The 23684-nt window shown below is 37.9% G+C and overlaps 2 protein-coding genes across 3 annotated transcripts in view; one reads left to right on the forward strand and one right to left on the reverse strand.

The window, feature by feature from the left end:
• The window catches only part of arhgap36 (Rho GTPase activating protein 36), a 33193-nt gene extending 24632 nt beyond the window's left edge, over positions 1 to 8561 (forward strand). For both annotated transcript variants that reach the window (XM_043243389.1, XM_043243390.1), the window contains exons 4-13: positions 468 to 748; positions 2497 to 2695; positions 3182 to 3237; positions 3497 to 3647; positions 3821 to 3969; positions 4830 to 5006; positions 5362 to 5450; positions 6193 to 6389; positions 7299 to 7615; positions 8257 to 8561. In XM_043243389.1, the coding sequence (XP_043099324.1) occupies positions 468 to 748; positions 2497 to 2695; positions 3182 to 3237; positions 3497 to 3647; positions 3821 to 3969; positions 4830 to 5006; positions 5362 to 5450; positions 6193 to 6389; positions 7299 to 7615; positions 8257 to 8328 (1688 nt within the window). In that variant the 3' untranslated portion in view covers positions 8329 to 8561. The remainder of the gene's footprint in view (positions 1 to 467; positions 749 to 2496; positions 2696 to 3181; positions 3238 to 3496; positions 3648 to 3820; positions 3970 to 4829; positions 5007 to 5361; positions 5451 to 6192; positions 6390 to 7298; positions 7616 to 8256) is intronic.
• Positions 8562 to 9574: 1013 nt separating this feature from the next.
• Positions 9575 to 22163, reverse strand: usp12b (ubiquitin specific peptidase 12b). Its single transcript, XM_043243391.1, has 9 exons — positions 21990 to 22163; positions 20300 to 20380; positions 19776 to 19989; positions 18611 to 18900; positions 17357 to 17433; positions 17183 to 17266; positions 16711 to 16908; positions 14496 to 14574; positions 9575 to 12417 (listed from the first exon to the last, which is right to left on the reverse strand). Exons 1-9 carry the CDS (start codon positions 22035 to 22037, stop codon positions 12316 to 12318), a joined length of 1173 nt encoding a protein of 390 aa, XP_043099326.1. The 5' UTR covers positions 22038 to 22163; the 3' UTR covers positions 9575 to 12315.
• Between the last annotated feature and the right edge of the window lie 1521 nt (positions 22164 to 23684).

Below are 23684 nucleotides of genomic sequence, written 5' to 3' on the forward strand. Positions count from 1 at the left end.
GATGAAACTCTTTTTGAGAAAACTGCTTTTAAAGATGTGCATTCGAAATACAGAGGCAAATGGATAAAGTGTAATAAAATAAACTGTTAAATGTGTAATTTGGATATTTTCTTTCCACTAGTCTGAAAGAAGACAAGTTATGGATGCAAAATATCAAGAATGAACTGAAAATTTAAATCAGTACGTAATAAAATATATAGTAAAATAAAAACTAGGATGGGATATGAGGATGTGCTGATAATGAGGTTTTTGTGATGACGTCTGATATATGCAGAGTCATTGCTTACTGAAATTCACACACTCCCTTCCTTAAATGTAGTGTAAAATTAGTCCAAAAACTTTTTTTTTGACATGTATTGCGCGTGACATCTAAGCAAACAAGATTTAAGCGCTGAATGTCAAAATCTATCCGTACGAATACAAAGCCTATTGTTGAGGTCATTTGTTTGTTAACTGTTCTTCTGCAGAGTCCGCGTCCAAAGCGTTCGGTATCCCGCTCGCCCAGGTCGTCGCAAACGACCGGGCATACAAGCAACGGCAGGATGCCCTGAAAGAGAGCCGACGGGACTGTCTGGACCTGGAAGCCAGTGTTCTTCACTTCCGTGCCGAGAAATGGCAGCACAATGGAAACCGGCAGCTGGGCAATACAGCCTTATCACCTGATGCTGCCTCCTCACCGGCACTGGAGGCCCACGGCAAGCCTCCCTCGACAGCGTTCATGGACAACACCTCACGCACACACAGAAGGGTAAGCTCACAACATCTACAAACTACACCAACATCCTCCTCAACAAGCACTGTCTTCTGAAAGCCGTGGTATGTGTGTTTAAGATGTTTTTGGTCTTTTGATCTAGTAATCAGGAGCTGATTATTAAAACACAGAACCCAGTTCACGTGAACTTCTAACCTCCCCCAAAAAACATCTGCAACTCATTACTCATGACACGCATAACTTCAGGTCTGACAGCATACGTGACAACATAGTTAAGTGTGGGCCGTTGCTTTGAATGATATATCAGACGTGAGCAAATCAAAGAAGAGGGCACTATCTATGCAAGTATAAATCAGAGCCAATAAAAACTCATTGCTATCGCTAACCTGGCATAATTTCTTTCGAGTGTGACATCTCACAGATAAACTCCTGGCTAGAGGCTTCTAAACCAATTTGAGCAAAAATTCACTGAACTGATCTTATTTATTGTGTCAGGAATTCAGAAATCCCAAAAAAGACAGGAATGCTTTATGGAGTGTGGTGTCAAAATATCAGACATTGCTTGTTATTTGTAAAACTCTGAAAACGTCAATGTATCTAAAAAGTTAAATAAAAATTTAAAAAAGTTAAATTAAAGATAAATTAAAAATCATAATAAATGATTATGATTAATTACATTATAAAAATAAAAGTTTACATATAGTATATGTATACTACTGTGTATATTTCTTACGTATATATATATATATATATATATATATATATATATATATATATATATATATAAATACACATGCATGTATATATTTTAGAAAAATCATTATTTTTTACATACTTTAATTAAAATATTAAAACCCATAGTGCATTTTCTGATCATGCAGGCTTTAAAATGTTTAGCACAGATTATTACAAGCATATGAACATTTAAAACCAAAACGCCTGTTTCTGCAAAATCGTAATTATTCAGAATTTAACTTTGCAACACTGACATTGTCACTGAACAGAATTGAATCACCATTGAATGTAATTAAGCTAAATAATGGCACGACTATCTTCTGTAGAACAGTTAATAGCTGAAATTAAAGTAGTTTTATACATTAACGTTGTTATTTTCCAGTTTATTTACAGCTGGTTTGAAACAATCTATATTAAGCTAACAAATAAGACTCAACTGAAAAATGTTTGCTTTGACCACTTAATATAGCAAAGGTACGAGAACTCTCTTCTTGGGGTCAAGTGTAGACAATAAATAAGTACGTTTTAAAAAAACTAGAAAGTCACAACATGGGTTCGGCATTATCATGAATACCAGTATAGTATTCTTGAGCACATTAATAATGGCGGTTGGTTAATACAGAGTCAGACGGCAGTAGCTTTATGGGTGATTTCCATACCTCTCTCAGTGTAACCGCAGACAACATCTCTATGGGTGGCTACGTATCAGGAGGAGGGAAGGATTTACGTCTGTGTCTTTGCCAAATCAAACTCTCCATTCTCTCCGCCCAAACATGGAGAGAGAAAGAGAACAGATTACTGGGTTATTCAGTCATCGTGTTGACGTCTGAAAAGCTTTCACGGAAATCTGTTTACATTTCTTTTGTATACATAGCATAAATAGATTTATTGTGTTCAGTTTTTTTTTTTTTTTCCTCACTGGCTTTGAGCTCTTTTCTGACCAGTGTGAAATTGCTCTAGGTGTTTATCTGTTTCGGTAATTCATTTTCTATTCATAACTACCGGCTGTTCTGTCCAAATGGTCTTTTACGTCTCTTTCTCTCTGTCAGGGAGGGATGTCTGTGGACTCCATCTCTGACATGGTTGAGAGTCAGTCCAGGCTACTTGAAGCTCTGCAGCTCTCTCATCCTAATGAGCTGGAGCTGAAGAAGGCTGCCGGTCGCACACAGGCCAAACTTAGTCTCAATCCCATCTACAGACAAGTTCCCCGAGTGGTAGAGCGCTGCTGTAACCACATTGAGACCTACGGTGAGACGCAAAGCACGGTGCAGCTCTAGATGGAACAAATGTGTGTGTATATATAAATATACAAGTGTATACGAATTTCAGTTCGAATTCTGCCTCTGAACTGGCTGCTGTATTCAAACTTTAATTTCAAGAGTTTCAAGAAATTCTCAGTGCGCTCTCAGTTTAGTTTCGCTCGGCGCACAACCCTGATTCGAAGGCGACATCATTCATCAAAGTGGCACGTTTATGAATATAAATGTAACAAAATCATGTACAGGACGTGAACCCAAATACTTTTGCCAATTTTGTTCTTTCCCTGAAATATCAGTAAACTAATTCAAAGACGTCCTCAGGCATAACACACCCTGGTTCAGGTTGCAAACAGAAGGTCACCCAGATGAGATACCATTTTTAAAAAAACACTAAAATAGATATGATATCAGGACAATGAAATATGAGCAGCCCAGCGCATGTTTACTATCTCTCTCTCTCTCTCTCTCTCTCTAGGGTTACAAACTTTGGGGATTTTCCGCGTAGGCAGCTCCAAAAAAAGAGTCCGTCAAGTACGTTTGTCAGTTCCAGCTGCTCTCTAGAGCCAGTTTACGCCACTGCTTCTCTCTTCCACGTGTGGCATGCGCCCCCTGTCTTTCATATTGACACTAGCAACAATGCTGACAGTATAACTTTTATCCAGTGAATGTTATTTAATACCGACCCTAGTGCCTTGTTGTCATGACTGACTGTGATTTGTATGTTAGTATCATACTGCGTTTGTAAAGGCAAAGGATGCATGTTTGTTGGATGATGTTTGTGTGTTTTCAGCTGCGCGAGGACTTTGACATGGGGATAGATGTCTCGTTAGACGAGGAGCACAGCGTTCATGACGTGGCTGCATTACTGAAGGAGTTTCTGAGGGACATGCCTGACCCTCTGTTACCACGGGAACTCTACCGGGCCTTCCTGCACGCTAACCGTATGAGCTTACAGTTACAGAGACAGGCATTCACAAACCATTTAACATTTATATTATTACACAGGCATCAGGGCACACAACTGAACTGTGCAATATCCAACACGCTTCTCTTTATTGTGTCAACTGTTATGAAATATGCTCACCTTACAAGATGTTTTGTGTTCGTCTGACAGTGTTGAGGGGGGCAGATCAGTTCACATACCTGCAGCAGTTGTTGTACTTGTTGCCGCCCTGTAATTGTGACACCCTGCTGAGGCTCTTGACGCTTCTTCATACAGTGCAGGAGAACGCAAACAGCTCCATCGGGCCAAACCAGCAGGAGGTATGGACAGAGTTTCGCCATGGCAAGCAGTTTTACGAGAGCATTTATAATCTGTAAAAAATGACAGGGATTTTTATCTCATACAGATCAGTGGTTAAGCAGTTTCCTTTAGTGTGTTATAATGAGTGGTGATATCAGAGCTTGATTTTTAAAGTGTGTTCATTTTTTTTTCTGCTAATTGTAATTAGTGGATTCCAATCGTGGTCTCTTTTGCACACAGCTCTCTAAAAGCAAATAAAGCAGGTTCCAATTCACATTTAATAAATCATATTTTATAATTATATACAGTACACATTTTATTTTATATATGTTTTTTTTTTGTTACAGCAAAACCTTTGGCAATGCATTGATAAACTGGACACTGCTCTTTAGTACACACACACACACACACGCACATGCACACACACACAAACACACACACACACAAACACATGCACACACACACACACAAACACACGCACATGCACACACACCCAAACACACACACACACACACACAAACACATGCACACACATACACACAAACACACACAAACATACGCACACACACACAAACACACACACACAAATACACGCACACACATACACACGCACACACACATGCGCACACACAAACACACACACACACACACACACACACACACACACACACACACACACACACACACACAACACACACACACACACACACACACACATATACAAAAGAAAGAAAGAAAACCAACAAGCCATTACTGTGTAACTGGCAGTGCCAGATTTAATAACTATGATACATATGACAGCCCCACCACAAAAGTGCAATGAAATGTTTTAAATTAAATCAAAAATTCTGACCTGTTTTTAAATTGGTGTTGTGATTAGATCTCAGGTAATAAGATGACAGCAGCAAACCTGGCAGTGATCTTCGGGCCCAATCTCCTGCAGAAAGAGAGAGGATCAGAGAGAGAGCTCAGCCCTCAAGCTCTGGGCATAGAAGACAGCACCGCTGTCATCTCCGTCACCCTGATGCTCATCCAGAACCACCAACATCTCTTCATGGTGAGAGCTGAGGGATTATAGACAGTAGAGGGTGAATACCACTGAATGAAAAGGTCATTTAAAAAAAGAAACACACTTAAGACTTTCTTTCATCTATATGGAGCACAAAAGGAGAAATGTTGAAACAGTTTCACTACTCTTTTCCGTGTAATAGATGTCACATTCAAAGCGCCACCAGCACAGAATTTCTTCTTCCGTGGAAGAAAGTTTGTGTATAAATGATGAAAGAAGGTTACATATGAACTGTAACTTTGCACGTGCAGTGCTTGAAAGATGACTTTGTTGAATTCTCTTCTTTATTCATATTCTAATAGAGCGAGCGTTATCTGAGTGAGAGCTTTCATTTCACCTGCAGGTGTCTGCTGATCTTCAGCAGGAGGTGCTCATGAGCCTCATTCAGACGGACCCTGATGTCATTGACTATCTGCTGCGCAGGAAACTCAGGTCCGCTTTCCGACCAATATACTCCTCTAATACAACAATCATATCAATATGTGGGAATGTGGGATTTTATTTGAAGTGTAAAACTGCAAATTCATTTTTTTTAATTATTTAAATTGTTACTGTTAACAAAAAAAATTGTTACGTGATTGCCATGGGTGTACATTGTTGCTGTTCTTTGTGGAAAAACCATATTACCCTTGAATCCCTTGAAAACGGCTCCTTTATGCCCTCCCACTCCCATGAAACACTGCACTCATGAAGTTGTCGGATGCTGTTTCCAAGTCCAAGCCTCCACTATCTCAAACGTCGTTTATGAGCACAGTTCATTTACAGCACAGCTTTAAAATAAGCTTTAAAAAAAAATCGCGGCACTACAATCTCAAGACGATGGGTTCAAAAGCACTAATATTTTTATGATTCATAGAAGATGAATCAATGTTTGAGCAAATGACATTTTAGATAAAGCTTAGGATTATGATTTTATGACAAGTGTATGATGTTTGTTTTTATGGCGGTTGAAGAAGTGGAAGGACTCCATAATCGAATTTAACCTGAAGAACTGTAGATACAATCTTTCTCTTTGTCTATTCAAAGGACGCTTTACATGTTTACATGGTTAATTACCCAAAATTAAAGGCTGCCATTTTAACCTTATGTTTACTGTGCCTAATTACACAGATAAAACCACAATAATTGCCACTGTCCAAACACCAATATTTGCATCTCTCCTTTGTGAGAGCAGTAGTAGCAGCCTGACGATGGAGACAGACTCCGGTGGAAGGAGGGACACACAGGCATCTCTGGACTCTGTGGGTCAGTCCAGTGATGATCTTTCATCCCTGGAACCACTGTGTCCTCTTTACCCAGAGACATCTGCCATAGGAAGTCTGAGCAGTGAGGTCTTCCTCAATGTTCTTCATCTTAACACCAACAGGAAACGTGAGTAGTGCAGCGTTCTTCGCAGTGGTCAGTCCAGAAATAATATCTATCACTTTTTTTGCAATTGTGAAAATATAGCTCCTCTACGACTTTTGGGGGTCGATGTTATATGCTTTTATTATGCATTTCCTTTTTGAAAATACAGCAAAAACAGTGTTACTCTGAAATCATCCAATTTTAAAATAGCTGTTTTTTCACATTATTATAATATTTAACATGCAATTTATCCTGTGAATTTTTAGCAGACATTACTCCGGTCTTCAGTGTCACATGATCCTTGAGAAATCATTCTTATATTTTTATTTGGTACTCAAAAAGCATTATGTTTGTAACTGCTAAATGACATTGAAAACAGCTGTCTTGCTCACCCAAAAAAAAAAAAATCATTAATTACCAACAACACCTTTACATTTTTTAATTAAATCTGAGAGCTTTCTGACCCTCCATAGACAGCAACAAGAATTACCATATTCAAGCCCTAGAAAGGTAATAAGAGCAGCATTAAAATCAGCATCAGCGGTTCAACCGTAATATTCTGAATCTACAAGAATACTTTTTGTCCGGAAAGAAAAAACAGATAAAATACTTCTGCTGATGCACTGATGTCACAATGACATGTCCTTTTAACAATGTCCTCACTTCCTTTCTGGGCATTGAATGTTAATAGTTGTGTTGTTGTCTATGCAACGGGTCAGACTGCTCTCAGAATTATTAAATTAAGTAATTAAGGACAGAATTAAGGACATTTTTAGGTGAACTATCCCTTTAATATTTTGTGGAACTTTCATAAATTGCCCAAATGCACACTATTTATTGGAAATATAATTATTTAGCAATTTAATGCAATCTAATAAAAGTATTAATTCCTTAAAATCTTGTATGTTCCGTACTTGTGCGTGTCTACGACAGGTTCCTCTGAGATCCCACCCAAATCCATTGGTAAAATGAGACAGTTTCATTCCCATCACAACCTGATGAGTCTCTCCCAGTCCTCCTCTAATGCCCAGAGTGAAGAGCGAGAGCTCCAGGAGCAAAGGCAAGGCGGTTCAAGGCACACGTGCTCAGAGGAGCGCCTTCTTTTCAGTCTGGGACGGCAGGACAGCGGTTCTCAACCACAGAGTCCTAGAGAGAGAGGCATCTGGGTACGACAGAGCTCCAACGCCTCGTCCACCACGTCAGACGACAGCAAACCGCCAAGCAACTTCTGGGACTTTTTCACTGGCAAGGTGTCAGGCTCAGAGACTATAGTTTGACTCCTAGGTGAACAGATGTAGTGTGGGGGGTTGAGTGTGGACCCGTAAGATTGTAGAGAGAGAACTGGCAGTAGATACACACACAGAAATAATGTATCTGTGGACGCTATACAGTTTATATGATATAACCTTAAATAACCCCACTCCTTTAGAACAAGACGGTTTTTCAGAACACATTAGATCAAGAGAATCGTTATAAACCTGCCAGAACAGTGTATTTTATCAAGATACAGACCTCAGACTATAGAATGTAAATATAGCATAGGTGGTTATAATCTAAATAGAAAGCAGCTTTCTATATATATATATATATATATTGAATCCTCAACATGAACTCAGTGGGCACTTTTAAAATAGTCCACATTTTAAAGGCTGAAATCTCTTATATTTGTTTACAGTAGCATCAAAGCTTTCTGAAGTTCCCCATCTGGCTATTTTCTGATATAGTGGCAGCTGGCTGAGGCTTGGTCTTTACCATTACAGAATCTTTTACATATAGTAATGCATTATATTTTTTAAATAAAGTGTTTATGTTACATTTTGGTAGTTTTGAGTTCTTTTTGTTTTGAATTAATGAATTTGTGCCCTTAAATGTTTTACATGTTGCTTTTCAGATACCTGTTCTCAGAAGAAGCCCTTCGCTGCAAAACTTCTTCAACGACCATTCACAGTCTGAAAAAAATTAAGTGAAATGGAAGATGTTTTTGGAAGAATAAGATGTTTTGATAACTTTTGACCACTTGGAGATGGCGCTCTGAACTCATGGCATCCCTGAGCCACACGGGGGTGGTATTTACTGGCCTCAACATTGCATTGACATTAAATAGATCCTGTAGGGTTTCTTTCAACAAAAATGTAACTCTTCATAGAGAGCATAGCCATTTTGACGGCAGAAAATATAAATATCTATTGAGTTGGAGCCAGGCCTTCTTTGATCAAGGTAGTTTCTCTACTCCTCATTTACTATAAATCATTTTTTGACTTTTTTATTGTTATCATGATTTTATCCACTTATTTTTAAATAATCTTCCAATTATGTAATAACTTTAAAGGTGCATTCAGTGCTACTTTGTCTAGCATTAGCTTCACTATTTTAAATACTGATAACACAGTGATGTTACAAAATGCAATGCATCAATGTGGATCACCATCTCGACGATAGAGGTGAGTTTTTACAGAGAACTGTACATAATTATTCATCAACTTATCTGCCCAACAAAGAGAAGCACTCACTGCTCTACCCAAACGGCTATTATTTTTTCCATCATCAAATCTATCCACCTTTTGAATGCCGTAACGCTGTCGCCGTTTATTCGTTGCTGGTCTCAGCTCTTAAATGATTGATGTTTAGTTTAGTTCAATTTAAATTAGTCAATTTGTGCACCACTGAACAACACCACGCTATTAGAGTAACCAGGCGGGAGCCAACGAGGCTGACTGTAGTCTTTTCGAGTAAGCTGTGACGCAAAATCACAAAAACACTTTAAATTTGCTACCTGTCAGAGTACATTATTGTATTTCGTTAACGTCTGCCCTAAAGTACCTACCAAAACCTAACTTTACAATAATGCAGATACAGTATATACATATTGCTAGTGTGAAAAAAATGACGTAATATTGACGACTTCACAAACACACACAAAACTACAATATTAATATTTAAATTAAAAACTACAAAATGCACGTCATGACGTTTTCAGTCTCTAAACAGTGAAGCATGAAATTTACTAAACCATAATGAGACCATGTGTTTTTTTTTTTTTTTTTTTTATCCTTGGGGTTTGCAAATAATATTTTTGTGAAAATGTACCTTCTACAAAGTTGTTCCATGATGGCACAAGCTATGATTGCTGAAAACCACATGGGCGTTGCCCGGTTTATTGACATCATAAAGAAACAAGAGACCGTATGAACCCCTCTGGAGGTGGTTGATGTGTTTTTGTTTGTTTTTATTTGGGACAGGGTGATCCAGTCCCATCTTTCATCCACGCTGTCCACTCCACTCCAAAACCAGATTATTCACCTGGTTTACAATTTGTACATTGCTTTATCGAAAGTGCACTTTTTTTTCAAGACCAGTATGGAATAAACATTATTACAATGTTATGGGAAGGGGCGAATGAAACACAACTAACGTTAGCGTGACGTAGCATTAGCTTGTGTTTGTCTCGTGTTTTGATGTAGTTTATGTCTGTCTGCTAATGCCAAAATACTCTGTGATCAGTGCATTAACTGTTTCTCAAGATTGCAGCATTAATCTGGTAATTCCAACATTATCACCCTTACATTTTTGTTGCTTCAACTATCTCTTCACACAACATTACAAGATCTGGTGTCCGGATAAGGGACAAATTAGCAAATGTATAAAAATGAGAATGTCAAAGAAAAGTTAATATAACATTTATAATTACACATAAATAAAATCATGAAATAAAAGAACCCAAATAAACGAAACATCCCTTCCCCCTTAATTACTAGATCACACGCCAATTTCAAAAATAAAATAATCCAGTTAACTTGGCTTGGACAAGCCTTAATTCAACTGTGATGATGACGACACATCTACAAACACTCTTACATAGCATGTGTAAATGTGTGATTTACATGACATGGCACCATATGTCAGTTCATTTCAACATATAGCTCAGTCTACTTAAGACACGCAATGCCAGCAGGTTAACTGACCAGTGAGAAGATTAAACCTCTTTACAGACATCGTGTTGTCTTCTTTATAAGACCTTTATACATGCTTTATAACTGAGTTGTTATAGCATGCATGAATTGTTACCAAGTAGACCTTACAGGATGAATGGAATAATAGGAAGCAGCACTGTCAGTTTTGACCCCTCACTGATTAAAGCGCATTTTTGTCAAACCAACAATCAAATAAAACCAGTGTAGTTTACAAAGGAAACCTGAAATATACATAAAAAAAAAAACACCTTTTCAATCGTATACTATCCTTTATAATCAAAACTAATTGGTTGGGAGAGAAGTTGATTAGGACCAACAGACTAGGCAACTGTGTGTTTTAAACTCTTTAAAGCAAAAATTTAAATATTTAACTGTGGTACCTCGCTAACATGTGCTCTTCAACTTCAAGATTCAATACCTAATCTTGCTGGGTGCGTTTACTTTTTGTCTATAAACCTCGACTAATTGCAGGGTGGCCTAGTTGTCTTGTAAATATTTGCTAGCTACGAGTGAACTGGGAGAAATGGCTCATCATTCTGGCCGTGCAACATCCACAAACTACAAACAATCCTTTACTGAGTCCCCTTAACCAATCTAACTATTACTAAGCCAAGTCGTAGCTGAAACCCGACATTTACAGACAGAGCCAAGACCGCATTTCGGCATTGGCTGTGCTTCACTTACCATCTAGGTCTATACCGAGTTAAAACGTTATTAACTAAGAGGGTAGAGGAGATGACAGAGATCTAGAGAATTACTGAGATTAAACCGAATAGATGCAGCCAATTCAATCGCTTAATGAATCAGGAGACGTTATAATGGAGGCCAGAGCCACATTATCTTTGAATAACCCAACATTTCTACTGTTTAATGGCTAAACTGAATGAGTCCGCATTCATTTCAGTCAATCTCACAGCGCCACAGTGTTAATGAAACATGACTGGAAACGTGTGCAGCTTTTGGTTTCAATACGATAGGCATTTATGAGCTTTAACTTATATTCTGAATAATATAAAGCCCTAATTTCTATCTCCATCTCCGCTTTACAGTTAGTGCACTATTAAGTGTGCACTATATGACACAATCAAGCTGCGCACTCGCTTGCAGTGCACAAGAACAGGCAGAATGTTTTACATTCAATGAATACTGAAGGAGCATTCTTAAGCCAAGCTACATCCTTTATACAAGCACTACTCTGGTAACCACAATCCCCTCTGCTTAAGAGAGCAGAGCACCCATCGATCCCCAGGCCCTACACGAAATCACTCGTTAAGTTCTCGACAAAAAAAAAATGCTCATCCCGTTCAAGCTAATTTAAACCTGGCCAGCTTTATCTATTCGGATGGAGCAGCTCTACTACACTGACAACATGAGCTACTGGTTCTGCATACAACGCATTTATAACTAGCTGGTTAATACGGATGTAGCGTGACGTGTCATGTTTGACACTGCAGATGAACTTCTGAGGGTAACAAACCACCGGCTTTCTGGGCTGATCGTGACCTTGTGCCACAACGTAAATCATGACACGCCACCCAGCTAATGTGAAGTGAACCAGATTATCCGAATGAACCTTGTAACTGTGTGTGGTGGGAAGAAAAAAAAAGTTTGTACAGTGTCCGTTCTCAGGCCTTCAAGACGTACGTGTAGCTCATTTCACGTGTGTATGTGTGCGTTTTTGTGTGTGCTGAGCAACACAAAGCAGGCGAGTGAGACGACGGCGAGCCAGACGGCGATTACTTCTGCCTGGTGATTACTGTGCTGTGTCCAGGTCACTCTGGCATCGACTGCTCCTGTCTGGGGCCTGACTGATGCTCTTGGTGCAAAGCTCCACTGATTAGCCTGGATGAAAAGGGACTTGACTGAGAGGGGATGGAGCAGGGGGCCGAGCTGTGTCAACAAAGCCCAAGCCTCCCTATCTGCCTGATCCTGTCTCTCACAAATCACACCCTCCCATTCTGTCAGTCACTCCTGCCAGCTCAGTCTCTAGACTGATAGAAGAGTATATACCCTGACTCAGAGTTTTTGGAGATGTCCGATGTCAGACCGTAGAATTCCTCAATCGCTTGGGCATCTATTTTCTGTGGGGACCAAAAAGAGAAACAGATACATAACTGGATATAAAAGGCAAGCTTATTAAGCTGGTGCTTTCATTTCGAAATTGTTTTATGCATGAAAACAAATCTCTAGCTCAAACATGCTTGCACGAAACATCTGAATGTGGTTCTCATGTTAAACAAGCAAGTTTGTTCTTCAGTTTATCATATTTGATGTGCACTATGTATGTGCATTAATCGGTTTCGTATGTGAATAAAAGCATAAATTAAAGGTAGTTCCGTATAGGCCGGCGTAGCTTCTCTAAAGGGACGGGTGAGCTGGGGAATGAGCCGTTGGTTATTTAACCTAGGGATGCATGATATTATTGGAACATCACGGAATCAACCAATAAATGCTTAAAATGTAAACGTGATGCATCGGCAGCAGGTGATTTTAAAACATTATGGCGATAAGACAAATAGCTCACGTCAACAGTTTCAATGTTTTGGATCGCAGCATTTTAATTTGTACATGGGTCTGGTATGGCGGCCTTCCATGGGTCTTAATGCCCATCCGTTAAGGTGTTTTTACTTTTTGTGCTGTTGGTTGACTTGAAATCTAATCTAATACCATGCGTCTTTGATTACAACCTTTTTATCACTGCATTTTATTTATATTAATATTTAATTATTAATATGGATAATATTTAAACGATTCTTTTGTTTCACAAAGGGAGCAAAGTGAAACAGGTTTGGATGCCTTCAAATGACGAAGCATATCTAAGATATCTGCGCAATTAGCAACAGAGAACATAAATGTAATCCACTTGAGAATCACAATAGGGTAAAACAAAACGACAACAGCTCAAGCAATAAGAAAAAGGTCTGCATGGTGTCACTAGCGGCGCAGAAATGACACAATTCACCTTTAAGTGACTTCTAAAGCTGTGTAAAGGGAAATTTTCTCTGTCCAGAAAGCTCTTGAGTTTCTTTTTCCAGATGTGCAATTGGGAAGATAATACTAATGACAATAATAATAAAAAAAACATAAAAAACACAAAGACTTTAGCGTGCAACAGAGCTAAGCGCTGCTCGATAAGACCTCTGCTTCCTACATCCCGTGTCTTACACCACCACTGTGCTGGGTATTTATAAAAAGACTGCCGTTTCCCCATGTTTACGGTATGACAACCACTTCATGTTCCGAGAAGCATCTGAGAGTTTGTGTTCACAACATGTGTGTAAATATTTGTCAAGGTTACTGTGTAGCAAAGGAAAATTACATCTGTATGTCAAAACCAAATGGATTTATACTATAAATGTACACACGGGTGATGGAAAATGTGACTCCATGATGATTCAAGGTACACTTTTAGGATAGTAGTGTAAGACAAACCTAAACAGTGAAGGGTCATAAGGATGTAATGGAAAACTGGTGTTGAATCACAACACGCATAAGCTTTCTTTTTAGTAAATTTCAACAAACATAATTCTTTAAAAAAAAAAGTGTAAATGCAAAGGGAAACTTGTCAAATGAATAAAAGAGTCTTGGTCTTATTAATGCATCACTACGCCAATAATTCATTCAGAGAACTCAAAAGTATTTGGGTCAATGTGAGGACAACTCCAGACAAGCACTTAGTGAAGCATAAACAGCAGCTGCAAATCACCTGACAGGGGAGGTTCATTCGTACGCTACTGTTCAAGCTCTAGATTTGAAGACTCCTTAGACTGCAAATCATACATTTATTACTAAACAGCGCAAACTAAATGTGTAAATGAACACACAGTAATAAAAGCTGGAAGAAGAAACAATCAGGTTTGCTGAACTGAAACTGCTGCTTCAAGGTCTTGGGTGTTTTATTTTATTTTTTTAGATACTTCTACTTCTTTAAAAGTAGTAGTACTTCTGAAAATGATTTCACCTCTTTGAAAACAAAGACTGAGCATGTGCACCACCATTGAAACCTATGGGCCAATAATATTATTCAGTAAAATAATGTACGTTATTTTGGGCCCAAAATTATTTTCCCTGAATACCGACTGCATGTCACAGATTTTTTTTTTAATATAAAGTGGAATAACACAAAATTAAGTAAAGCAACCATTATACTCAGACTTACCTCTACAATGTCATCATCAAACAGAAGCCAGAAGCCATGACTCTTCACTATAGTGATATAATGACCTCGATTTGGACCACTACAAAATACAAAACATAAGAAGATGTGATGAGCAGAAACAAAAGACAATTAGCTTTTTTCGCACTTCCGTTTTTTTCTGGCTAGCAGAGTGGCACTTGTAGAGTAAAAGTTTTTCAGATGACAACTGCGGTTGTACTTAACAAGAATGAGCTTGAGGATCAAATTTTAAAGTCTTCTTTCTACAAATGAGAGATTATAAAAATGCTTGCACTGCTGGCACTCTACAAAGCACAAAACTTTGGCATCAGCTTGGGTCATCAATACATGTTTGGCCGTTCTGTCCATTTGGTGCTGACTGTGCATATTATTTTCCACATGATTTTTTTTTTTTCTTCAATACAATTATTTTTATTATTACTTAAAAAAAAAAAATTCCTGTAATTCCTGCTAGCTCTACTTTGCTTTATGAACGTGTTTATACATAGTATAATGTGCTCTGGGAAATACATATTAAACGAGATGACTCTGATTCATGACTTTATTCCTATTGTATCAGATTACAAGTAATAGACTTTAAGCAGTCTCCACTCTTGGAATGGCAATGTCATATATAGCATACATAACTTCAGCTGCTACTGTAACCATCTACAATGAGAGAACAGCTGGTAGTTCAATGTAACATTTCTTATGGAATATAAAATTTAATTCCATCAGTATACGATTCCACCATTAGTCTTTAATTTATTCTGTGTTTATTATGTTTAAAACTTATTTAAAATGTTTTTTTTGTTTGTACAATTGTACAAATGTCTGCTGTTAGAAACAGCTACTGATACTGAAGATATGTGAAGCGAACAACCAATAACCATCCCCCTCATAATCCACGATTTGCAAAATAATCTATCATGATGTGGTGATCTCACCAGTTAGTTGTCTGAATGATATAAGAGTGACAAGTAAAATGTTATTTCTTCGTAGATTACAGGTGCATCTCAATAAATTAAAATGTTGTGGAAAAGTTCGTTTATTTCAGTAATTCAGCTCAAATTGTGAAACTCCTTGTGAACGGTGTCAATGATTGTCTTCTGGACAACTGTTAGATCTAAGAGACCATTTTGAAGGCTCAGGAAACCCCTGCAGGTGTTTTGAGTTGATTAGCCGATTTGTGGAGATAATGAATTGGTGGGTTTTTGTTAAATGTGAGCCAAAATCATCACAATTAAAAGAACCAAAGACTTAAACTTCTTCAGTCTGTGTGCACCACGACATTCTAAATTATTGAGATGCAGCTGTATATAACAACAACTTACGAACAGCACTATGAATTTAAAAAAGAAGAAGAATCTCTGGGTCACCACAGAGAATACTTTTGTTTCAGGGGAAGATTGATTTACGGAGGAAAACATTTTTATTTCATGCCTGCTTTAAGCATTACCACACAGACAATGCACTGTGCTCTTAACTTAATACACAAACCTTTATCAAGAAAATAAACACCGGTGGTAACTCAAAATTACAACTGAGTAAACATTTACTTTGGGAAAAAAATGACTTTGTCAGACTTCTCATCAATGAATCCTCTGCAGTGAATGGGTGCCATCAAATAGCTGGTGACAGCAGCACAATAATCTACATGACCCTAACAATTAACATCTTGTTAAATGGAAAGCTGCTTGTAAAAAGAAAAAAAATCATTGAGATTAACTGTCAAATTAAACTGTTGCTTTTGGCTAAAATATGAATACTTCTATCCATAATACTGAATTCTTCAGTGAAAAAAGTAATCTTGTCTGAATCAGGAGAGAGCTTTGCACAAATCAAATGTTTACAAAGTAAAGCAAACAAATGTGTCAGTGAATTTTGTTGTGAGAGACTTTTTCACTGGAGGAAGTGTTGTTATGGATTATGGACTGGTATTTTGTTCAGAAAGTGCTAAAATGCCTGAATGATGGATTTGTTTCTTACAAATTCTTACATTTGTTTTCAGTTTATATGGCCATGTGGATTATTGTGTTGCTTATATCAGCTGTTTAAAATCTCCTTCTGATGGCACTGATGTCTTCATTCACTGCAGAGGATCCATTGGCAAGTAAGCGATGTCATGCTAAATTTCTCCAGATCTGTTCCCATGAAGAATCAAACTTATCTACATCACTGGGTGAACTATTCCTTTAAACGGACATTAGAAACCTACCTCCCACAGTGCACTACTACAGCCACCAGGTCATACAATCGATCGGGGTTGGTAGCATCTCCAGAGGTGTTAAAGAGCCTCAGCTCCAGAGGGAAGACTACACGATAAGAGAGCTTGGTGTAGCGATGAAGCTGGTCCATATACTTAAAGCGCTTTAGGTGCAGGGCAAGGATCATGGGTAATTTCTTCACCCGCATCCTGTAAGAAAGAAGAGAGACGTGATCGATTTTAACTTGAAATTACATCTTCATTCTCGGACTGCACGTTATTGGCCAACTTCCTGAGCAACAGTAATTGTTAAATGCTCCAGGGTTTAAAATCTTTCTCTTGGTGCCAAGATACATTCAGGAAGTAAGGAAGGAAATGCTACATAGACAGGGGACGGTCCATAGCATCAGGCTTGATGTGAACATTACAGAAATCTCCAGAACAAAAGTAATTTGAGCTATGCCAGTCTGTTGGAACTACATACCTTTTCTGGGCCTCCTGTTTACTTCTGCATTGCTCACAGTAGTACTTGTATTCACTACATAAGGTCTCTGTGTTGCTGAAACCCCTGTTAATGCAGAGAAATCACATTAGCTTCCCAATAAAAAAAGAATCTGCACCAATACAACATTTGTTACGGTTATATTTGTGGCTTTACCTAAGACAGTGTGTGATGGAGGTATTCTGCTCCACGTCCACTGAAAGGTCTAGGAAGTCTTCGTCTTTACTGCTCACCTGTAGAGAAAGAGACACATTGTGAGATTGTAAATCCTAAGACTGCATACCATCAAAATCAGCTAGTCTAAAAATGACTAGTCTCCCTCCAAAAACAGTTAGGCCATGTCCTCTTTGTCTACACTTCAATGCTGTAATATCAAACTGCAGAGTAGCAGCATGCAGCGGAATATCAGTGTTATAAAAGGTGTGTGATGGGCTAGCCTTCAAAATCAACAAATGAAAAATGAGTTTGATCAATATGTTTAATAAATATGAAAAACAATGTAATTAAATAAATGTTTGTTCCATGAGTGAACACAGGACGGTGTTCTTTTACACACAGTCACTTATGATCAGCGCTGGCAAAAGTTACTTCATGCATCTCAATATTACGTTACTGCCTAAAAAAGTAACAAATTAAATTACTTGGTTTCATTTTATGGAAAATAGTGTTATGTTCCGTTTACATTACTTTTACATTATTTTTTAAATATGAGCAGTAAATGCTATTTCTCCTCTCTGAGTTTGAGATGCTTATAATGTACATTTGGGAATGGAACAAAAGAGAAGCCTAAATGGTTTTCCTACGAATGTTAAACCATCAAAGCATTTATTTTGATGGTTTAACATTTGAAAGACATCAATAAACATTACTATTGTCTTTTTACAGTAATTTTTTTTTAAAAACACCTCTACTAGTAATTTATTTAATTGCAGTCTACATATAATAATTTTATAAATATATTAATATATAGATCACAAAATCGTGCAGGGCTGCAGACCTACAAAAAGCACCGCAAACCTAAAGCTTTTATTATTATAATTAAATTATTGCAACAAATAATAACCTAATAATAATACAAATCACATTTTAAAATCCCAATAGCATTTTTATACCTAAAAAAATAAATTAATTAAAAAAATAAATAAATAAAACAAAAAATAAAATAATCACAGTTATAACACACCCCTATATTTTAGATCTACTAAACAGTTATTAACATATTCTGCAATCCAAACATTTAACAGACCTCACTGTTGAAAACTGTCCTTTCATCATATCTATACAATCCCCAGATGCTGATTAGTCAAAGAGACAAAACATACTCCCAAAAACTCCCTCTTCCCATAACTCATTAATAAAAACAAGAGCCTTTCAGGGTACTTATGACTCACTCCAGCTCCTCTGACTCACCGCTTCACAGTTCAGGCACCGGGTCTCATTGGTCAGTGTGCCTTGGAAGATCTCGTGCACCCATGTCTGTTGGGTTTTCTCCTCCGTTTCCCCTTCTCCTGTGCTGCTGCCACTTCCACCTCCTCCTCCACTTCCACTTCCACTACCACTACCACTTCCACCATTCTGTACTACCTTTCCATTCTGCTGTCTCTCCTGGCTCTTTTCCTCCTGTAGCAGGTCTGCAATGGTGTTGAGCAAGTAGTTGAGGAATTCGTGTGCATCTTGCTGCATGTAGTTGTCAAAAAGCTCTGTAAGCAAAAAAAAAAGTCCTATAGCATCAGGTAGCTGCAAGTCTAATAAATAAGCAGTAGAAATGAACAGTGAAAAAACGTAATAGCAACGCATACACGAGAAGGACAGCTAAATCTACTGTGCCGTGATTAAAAAAAATACATTTTATGTCAGTTTCTAATTTGCAGTGAAAGCAAAATTATACAACAATAAATTGTTTTGTCTTTGCTGGCTGCATGAGCAGTGTCCAGTGACAAATGACTCTTATGAACTACTGAGTTATTGTTTTAATCAGCCCAACAAATGTAATTACTGAATCCATAAGAACACTTGCTGTATTACTATCAAGCTCACTTAATTGTGAGAATGGTAACATAACTTCACATCTGACTTGAAGCAGAATCAGTGTCCATGATACACATTCACAACAGATCTAACAAAAAAAATATTATTACAGTTCCTACAATTACAATTTTCAGGGGGCATTACTCCAGTCAGTGTCACATGATTCTTTGGAAATCATCCTAATACAAATGTATGTTATTATTAGCAATGTTGAAAACCATTGTACTGCTTCATTTTTGGTTGAAACTAACATTTATGATAAATATAATGTTCAAAACAACTCTATAAATGTCTTTAATGTAACTTCAAGGAATAAATACTCACCTCAAACTTTTGATAGCGTCTCTACACGTCTATCTTTACATCCATGCTTACATTTAGAATGCATACAAATATATCAGAATACGCATATTATCTGTACAGCAACTATTCACAGATCTCTAAGCACCTGAAGAACATTCCCACTGTCCCACATTAACGGCCTCACTCCGTCGGTCAGACTGATAAGTGAGGTTTGCTTGCCGTAGGACCCAGAATCTCTTCTCACCGTTTTCTTTCCTCAGCCTGGAGATAAACTTCTTTGGTGGAATGACTCCCACTTTCTTCTTCTGAGTTGCAATGCTGTTGAAGAGGTCGGCCAGGCAGGTGAGCAGGCTCTCTTTCCGTCGCGGCTGGATCTTATAGGCCAGCACTTTCTCCCGGAAGGGCCGGCAAAAGTACAGTGCCTGCAGCACCGAGTTACAATAGCAGGTGTTGCCAAACTGAGTGACCAGATTGCAAAAGAAGAAAAAACAGATCAAAGATTGATGAAAGGTATGTGACATACATGCACATATAATGTTTCGTATCTGCAATTAATGTCTCTGAGAAGAAAAGCAGACCATTGTTCGATATATGGAGTGGTTTTATTATTGTATTTTGCTGCCTTTCATATATGCTTGCCAAACCTGCCATTAAGTGGTTACATAAGCACATTACCTAAAAAAAATGCTTTAAAATTTTAAAGCGATACAGCAAAGTCATCTTCTATTTATGGCACATTCACTGACAAACACAATAACATAAACTTACATTGACCAGCCCAAAGTAGTGTTCATTAACAGGGAACTGTTCCGGTCCAATCTCCTTTTCCAAAGCAGAGGCATTGGCGCCCTACAGGGAACAGTCACAATGGTTATCTTTGCTCACGGGGTCTCAATAATACAAGTGACTAGGAACACCCTGGACCTATTGCAGACTAACAGGAACATCCTGTTTGTGAAGAATGATGCCAGACTTGGCATTAACAGGATGCAGTTGCTGGGCAAGTGCACCCACTCTGTTTCACCAGGGGAGAACGTCGAGGCAGAGCTGTAAGTGGTATCGGTATCTGAAGTACAATGCATGAGTTCTCAGATGTTGAAAAGTCGGTGGTTCTTAAGCTTTCTGGCCCAAAAGCCACCCCACTGTCCAGCTCCTTATTCAAAAACCCACTTCCAGGGCAGGCATAGAGCAGATATTTCTCACAATGGCAAGAGGTGTAACAGGAGATATTTCTGCTGCAGTAACAATAAAGCTTTCTATTTTAAACAAAAAACTAAATTAACCACAAGAGATACATTTCAAAAACAGGAACTATAGATATTGGCTTGTTGTTTTATGTGCTTAAGTATTTTAATTTAGATTTTACCATTTAAAAAATATTCATAATAATACATTAATTAAATAACTAAAGATTGTAATTTTTTTTTTCTGGGAAAATGAATCATGAATGGGATCTGATTCATCATGACTCAGGCAATCTGTTAAAAAAGCAACTACATATAAGGTCAAATCAACACTTGACCTTGATAGTAAGGCTTAATATACATCAATATATTTTTCTCCATTTATGAACAGCATTTTTTTTTTTTACATAATTCATAGTTCTTTTACATAGTACATACCGGCACCCCGACGTGGCTAAGAGAATCAACAAAATGTAAATGCGTGTATCTTATCTCTATAACTGCTTATCAGTATCTGCTGGCAAATAAGGAAGTCGTCTCACAAATACCTTGCTATTGAAAGGATTCACTGACAGATACGAATTCAATCTCAAACTCGAGCTAGCAGCTGTGTTTTTAACAGAACTCCCAGTAACTACAAAAATACTGTACATGTTGAGTTCCAACAACAAAAAAGCATATCTTCAATTTCTTGTTGGTTGTCTGACCTACTGCGAACGTTCTCGGTGACGGTTTAAGAAATCTTTTTCAGCATTACAAAGACACTGAGCTCGGTTTTTAGTCGTGTCCTTCAAATAATGTTAAAACAATAACAACAACAGAAGCAGCAGCAGCAGGAACTGTAGTCTCGTGCATGACCTCGCCTGTTACCCTGCCCACCCTTCCTCTTTACAAAGCACTCGTAAACACACATATAGTATCCGCATGACAGATATTATCTGACGGTAAATAAAGCTGAGCAGCCGGGCTAATCAGACATGGACATTATTTGTGTGTCGCTCGCTAATACGCTAGGCTATACATTTGACCCTTGAACAGAACATCAAATTATCTGACAAAAAATGCTATAAAGTCCGTTTAACCACATCTGCAAACTTCTAATGCGTCTATAAACCCGGGCAGAGTGGTGTGCAAACTTTTTGTGGCCGTGCTGCCATGTCATGACACGGTTGTTTATCTGTTAGCTGTTGAGCTAGCCTTGTTAGCAGGCTAATCCAAACACAGGTTAGACGCAGCGGACGGGACAACACTCACTTACGCGAGGAAAAACTCACCATCGTACAAATCGAGGCGATCTTTCGGACTGTCATCAGTATTTCCATCCGTCTTCCGCCATATTGGACCGAACCCCTATTTAAAAGTGTGACAGCCGCACAGGCTGAAGTTCCGGTGAATCCTTCAGTCGGTCCAGCTCGCGGCGGAATGAGGGAGTGTCGCCTCGCGCGCTGTAGCCTAGCAGCTGCGCAGTACACAACATCACCGACCCTACTATGGCGAGGACTCCCGTTCACTTCAACTTTATTTTCAAAATAGTTCACAAACACTGGCAAATTTAGTAGGGAAATTACAAAGCATAGAAAGAGGGATATGTAAATGTTTACGTCAATTAGGTAAACATTTTAAGGGGCGATTTATTTATTTTTCTTTCACATATTTGTAAATATATTTAAATATATTTGTATTATATATATATATATATATATATATATATATATATATATATATATATATATATATATATATATATTAATTTGCATTCATGAGGCTACTTTTTTATAAAACCAGTATGTATATAATCATATAGCCTATGACTGCATGTCTTATAAATGTAACATCCCATAAACAACAAAAATGGCTTAAAATGATAGCATCGCATTAGTGCGAATTGGCAAAACGAAAATAAGGTAAACGATACATTTTATCATCATTTCCTAAATATAAGGAAAGAAAGAAACCTCAATATATTTTTCTTTTGTTTTGAAGACAAATACATTTTGCGTTAGTAACCATCCAAAAAAATGACATTTTACACAAGCTAAATTAATCCTTATATTTCGCGCATATTGTAATCATTTGGACATAAAGAAAGACTATTGTTCATTTTGGATACTGTTTGAAAAAAGGAATAGCCCCGAGTTACGTTCTTTTGATGCTTTCATATTTTATGACGAAGGCTTACCATATGAATATTAATTAGATAACGCTGACGTATCTTGGTAACCTTGCTGTCACGTGATCTATTTAATATTCATGAGCGCCATCTTCGTATTCGCCCGCCCTTTCTCCTTCTCTGGTTTCTCGACTTCTCCTCTAACGACCACGTCTGTGCCCCCGGACGCGCTCTGTGGCTTTTGACCGATGTTTGTAGTTCAGCGGGAATCTCGACCAGAAAGAGAACACGACAATGAAACGACCTCAGAGGTCACACTGCCGCTCTGCTATTTCCGTGCTGTCTCTCTGTCCACACACACACACACACACACACAAGCACGTACGCACACACACAATAAAAACAAATGACTACAAATATGAACTCTGGGAGTAGACTACAGCTGTTTGTAAGAATGTTATATCTTGGTGTCGCAATATAAAGCGCAAATCTACAGTTTCGACAAAATGTGTGATTTCAGCCCTTTGTGCAATTGACACTGAAATGAGAAAAGTTAATAGTACATTTACACAAAATAGTACATTTGACTTTTTTTTCGGTTTCCACAAAGGCAGCGGTGTTAAATCAGTTAACGGTATTGGTCACAGCTATAGTGCTATTAATTAGTAATTAACTAGTATTAAGTAAGTCTTCAAACGAGCACATTGTTTTCAATATACCACGCTTATTAGGATGCACATTTCACATATCACATCCAAATTTCTAAATGAATTAGGGTCCGAGTGAGCTGGTTTATTCACGCCCCTCTTCAGCCTGTCCGCTTTTTTTCCTTCTTTTTTTTTTTTTTTTTTTTTTTTTT

The sequence above is a fragment of the Puntigrus tetrazona genome, chromosome 7, assembly GCF_018831695.1.
Source record: "Puntigrus tetrazona isolate hp1 chromosome 7, ASM1883169v1, whole genome shotgun sequence".
Classification (NCBI taxonomy): Eukaryota; Metazoa; Chordata; class Actinopteri; order Cypriniformes; family Cyprinidae; genus Puntigrus; species Puntigrus tetrazona.

Coding starts and splice junctions, on each gene's coding strand:
- usp12b (XM_043243391.1), bottom strand. CDS start 22,037: ATGGAAATACTGATGACAGTCCGAAAGATCGCCTCGATTTGTACGATG. Junction 18,901..19,775: donor CAGGCTGAGGAAAGAAAACG/GTGAGAAGAGAT, acceptor TTTTGCTTACAG/AGCTTTTTGACAACTACATG. Junction 17,434..18,610: donor GGTGCCTGAACTGTGAAGCG/GTGAGTCAGAGG, acceptor CTTTCTCTACAG/GTGAGCAGTAAAGACGAAGA.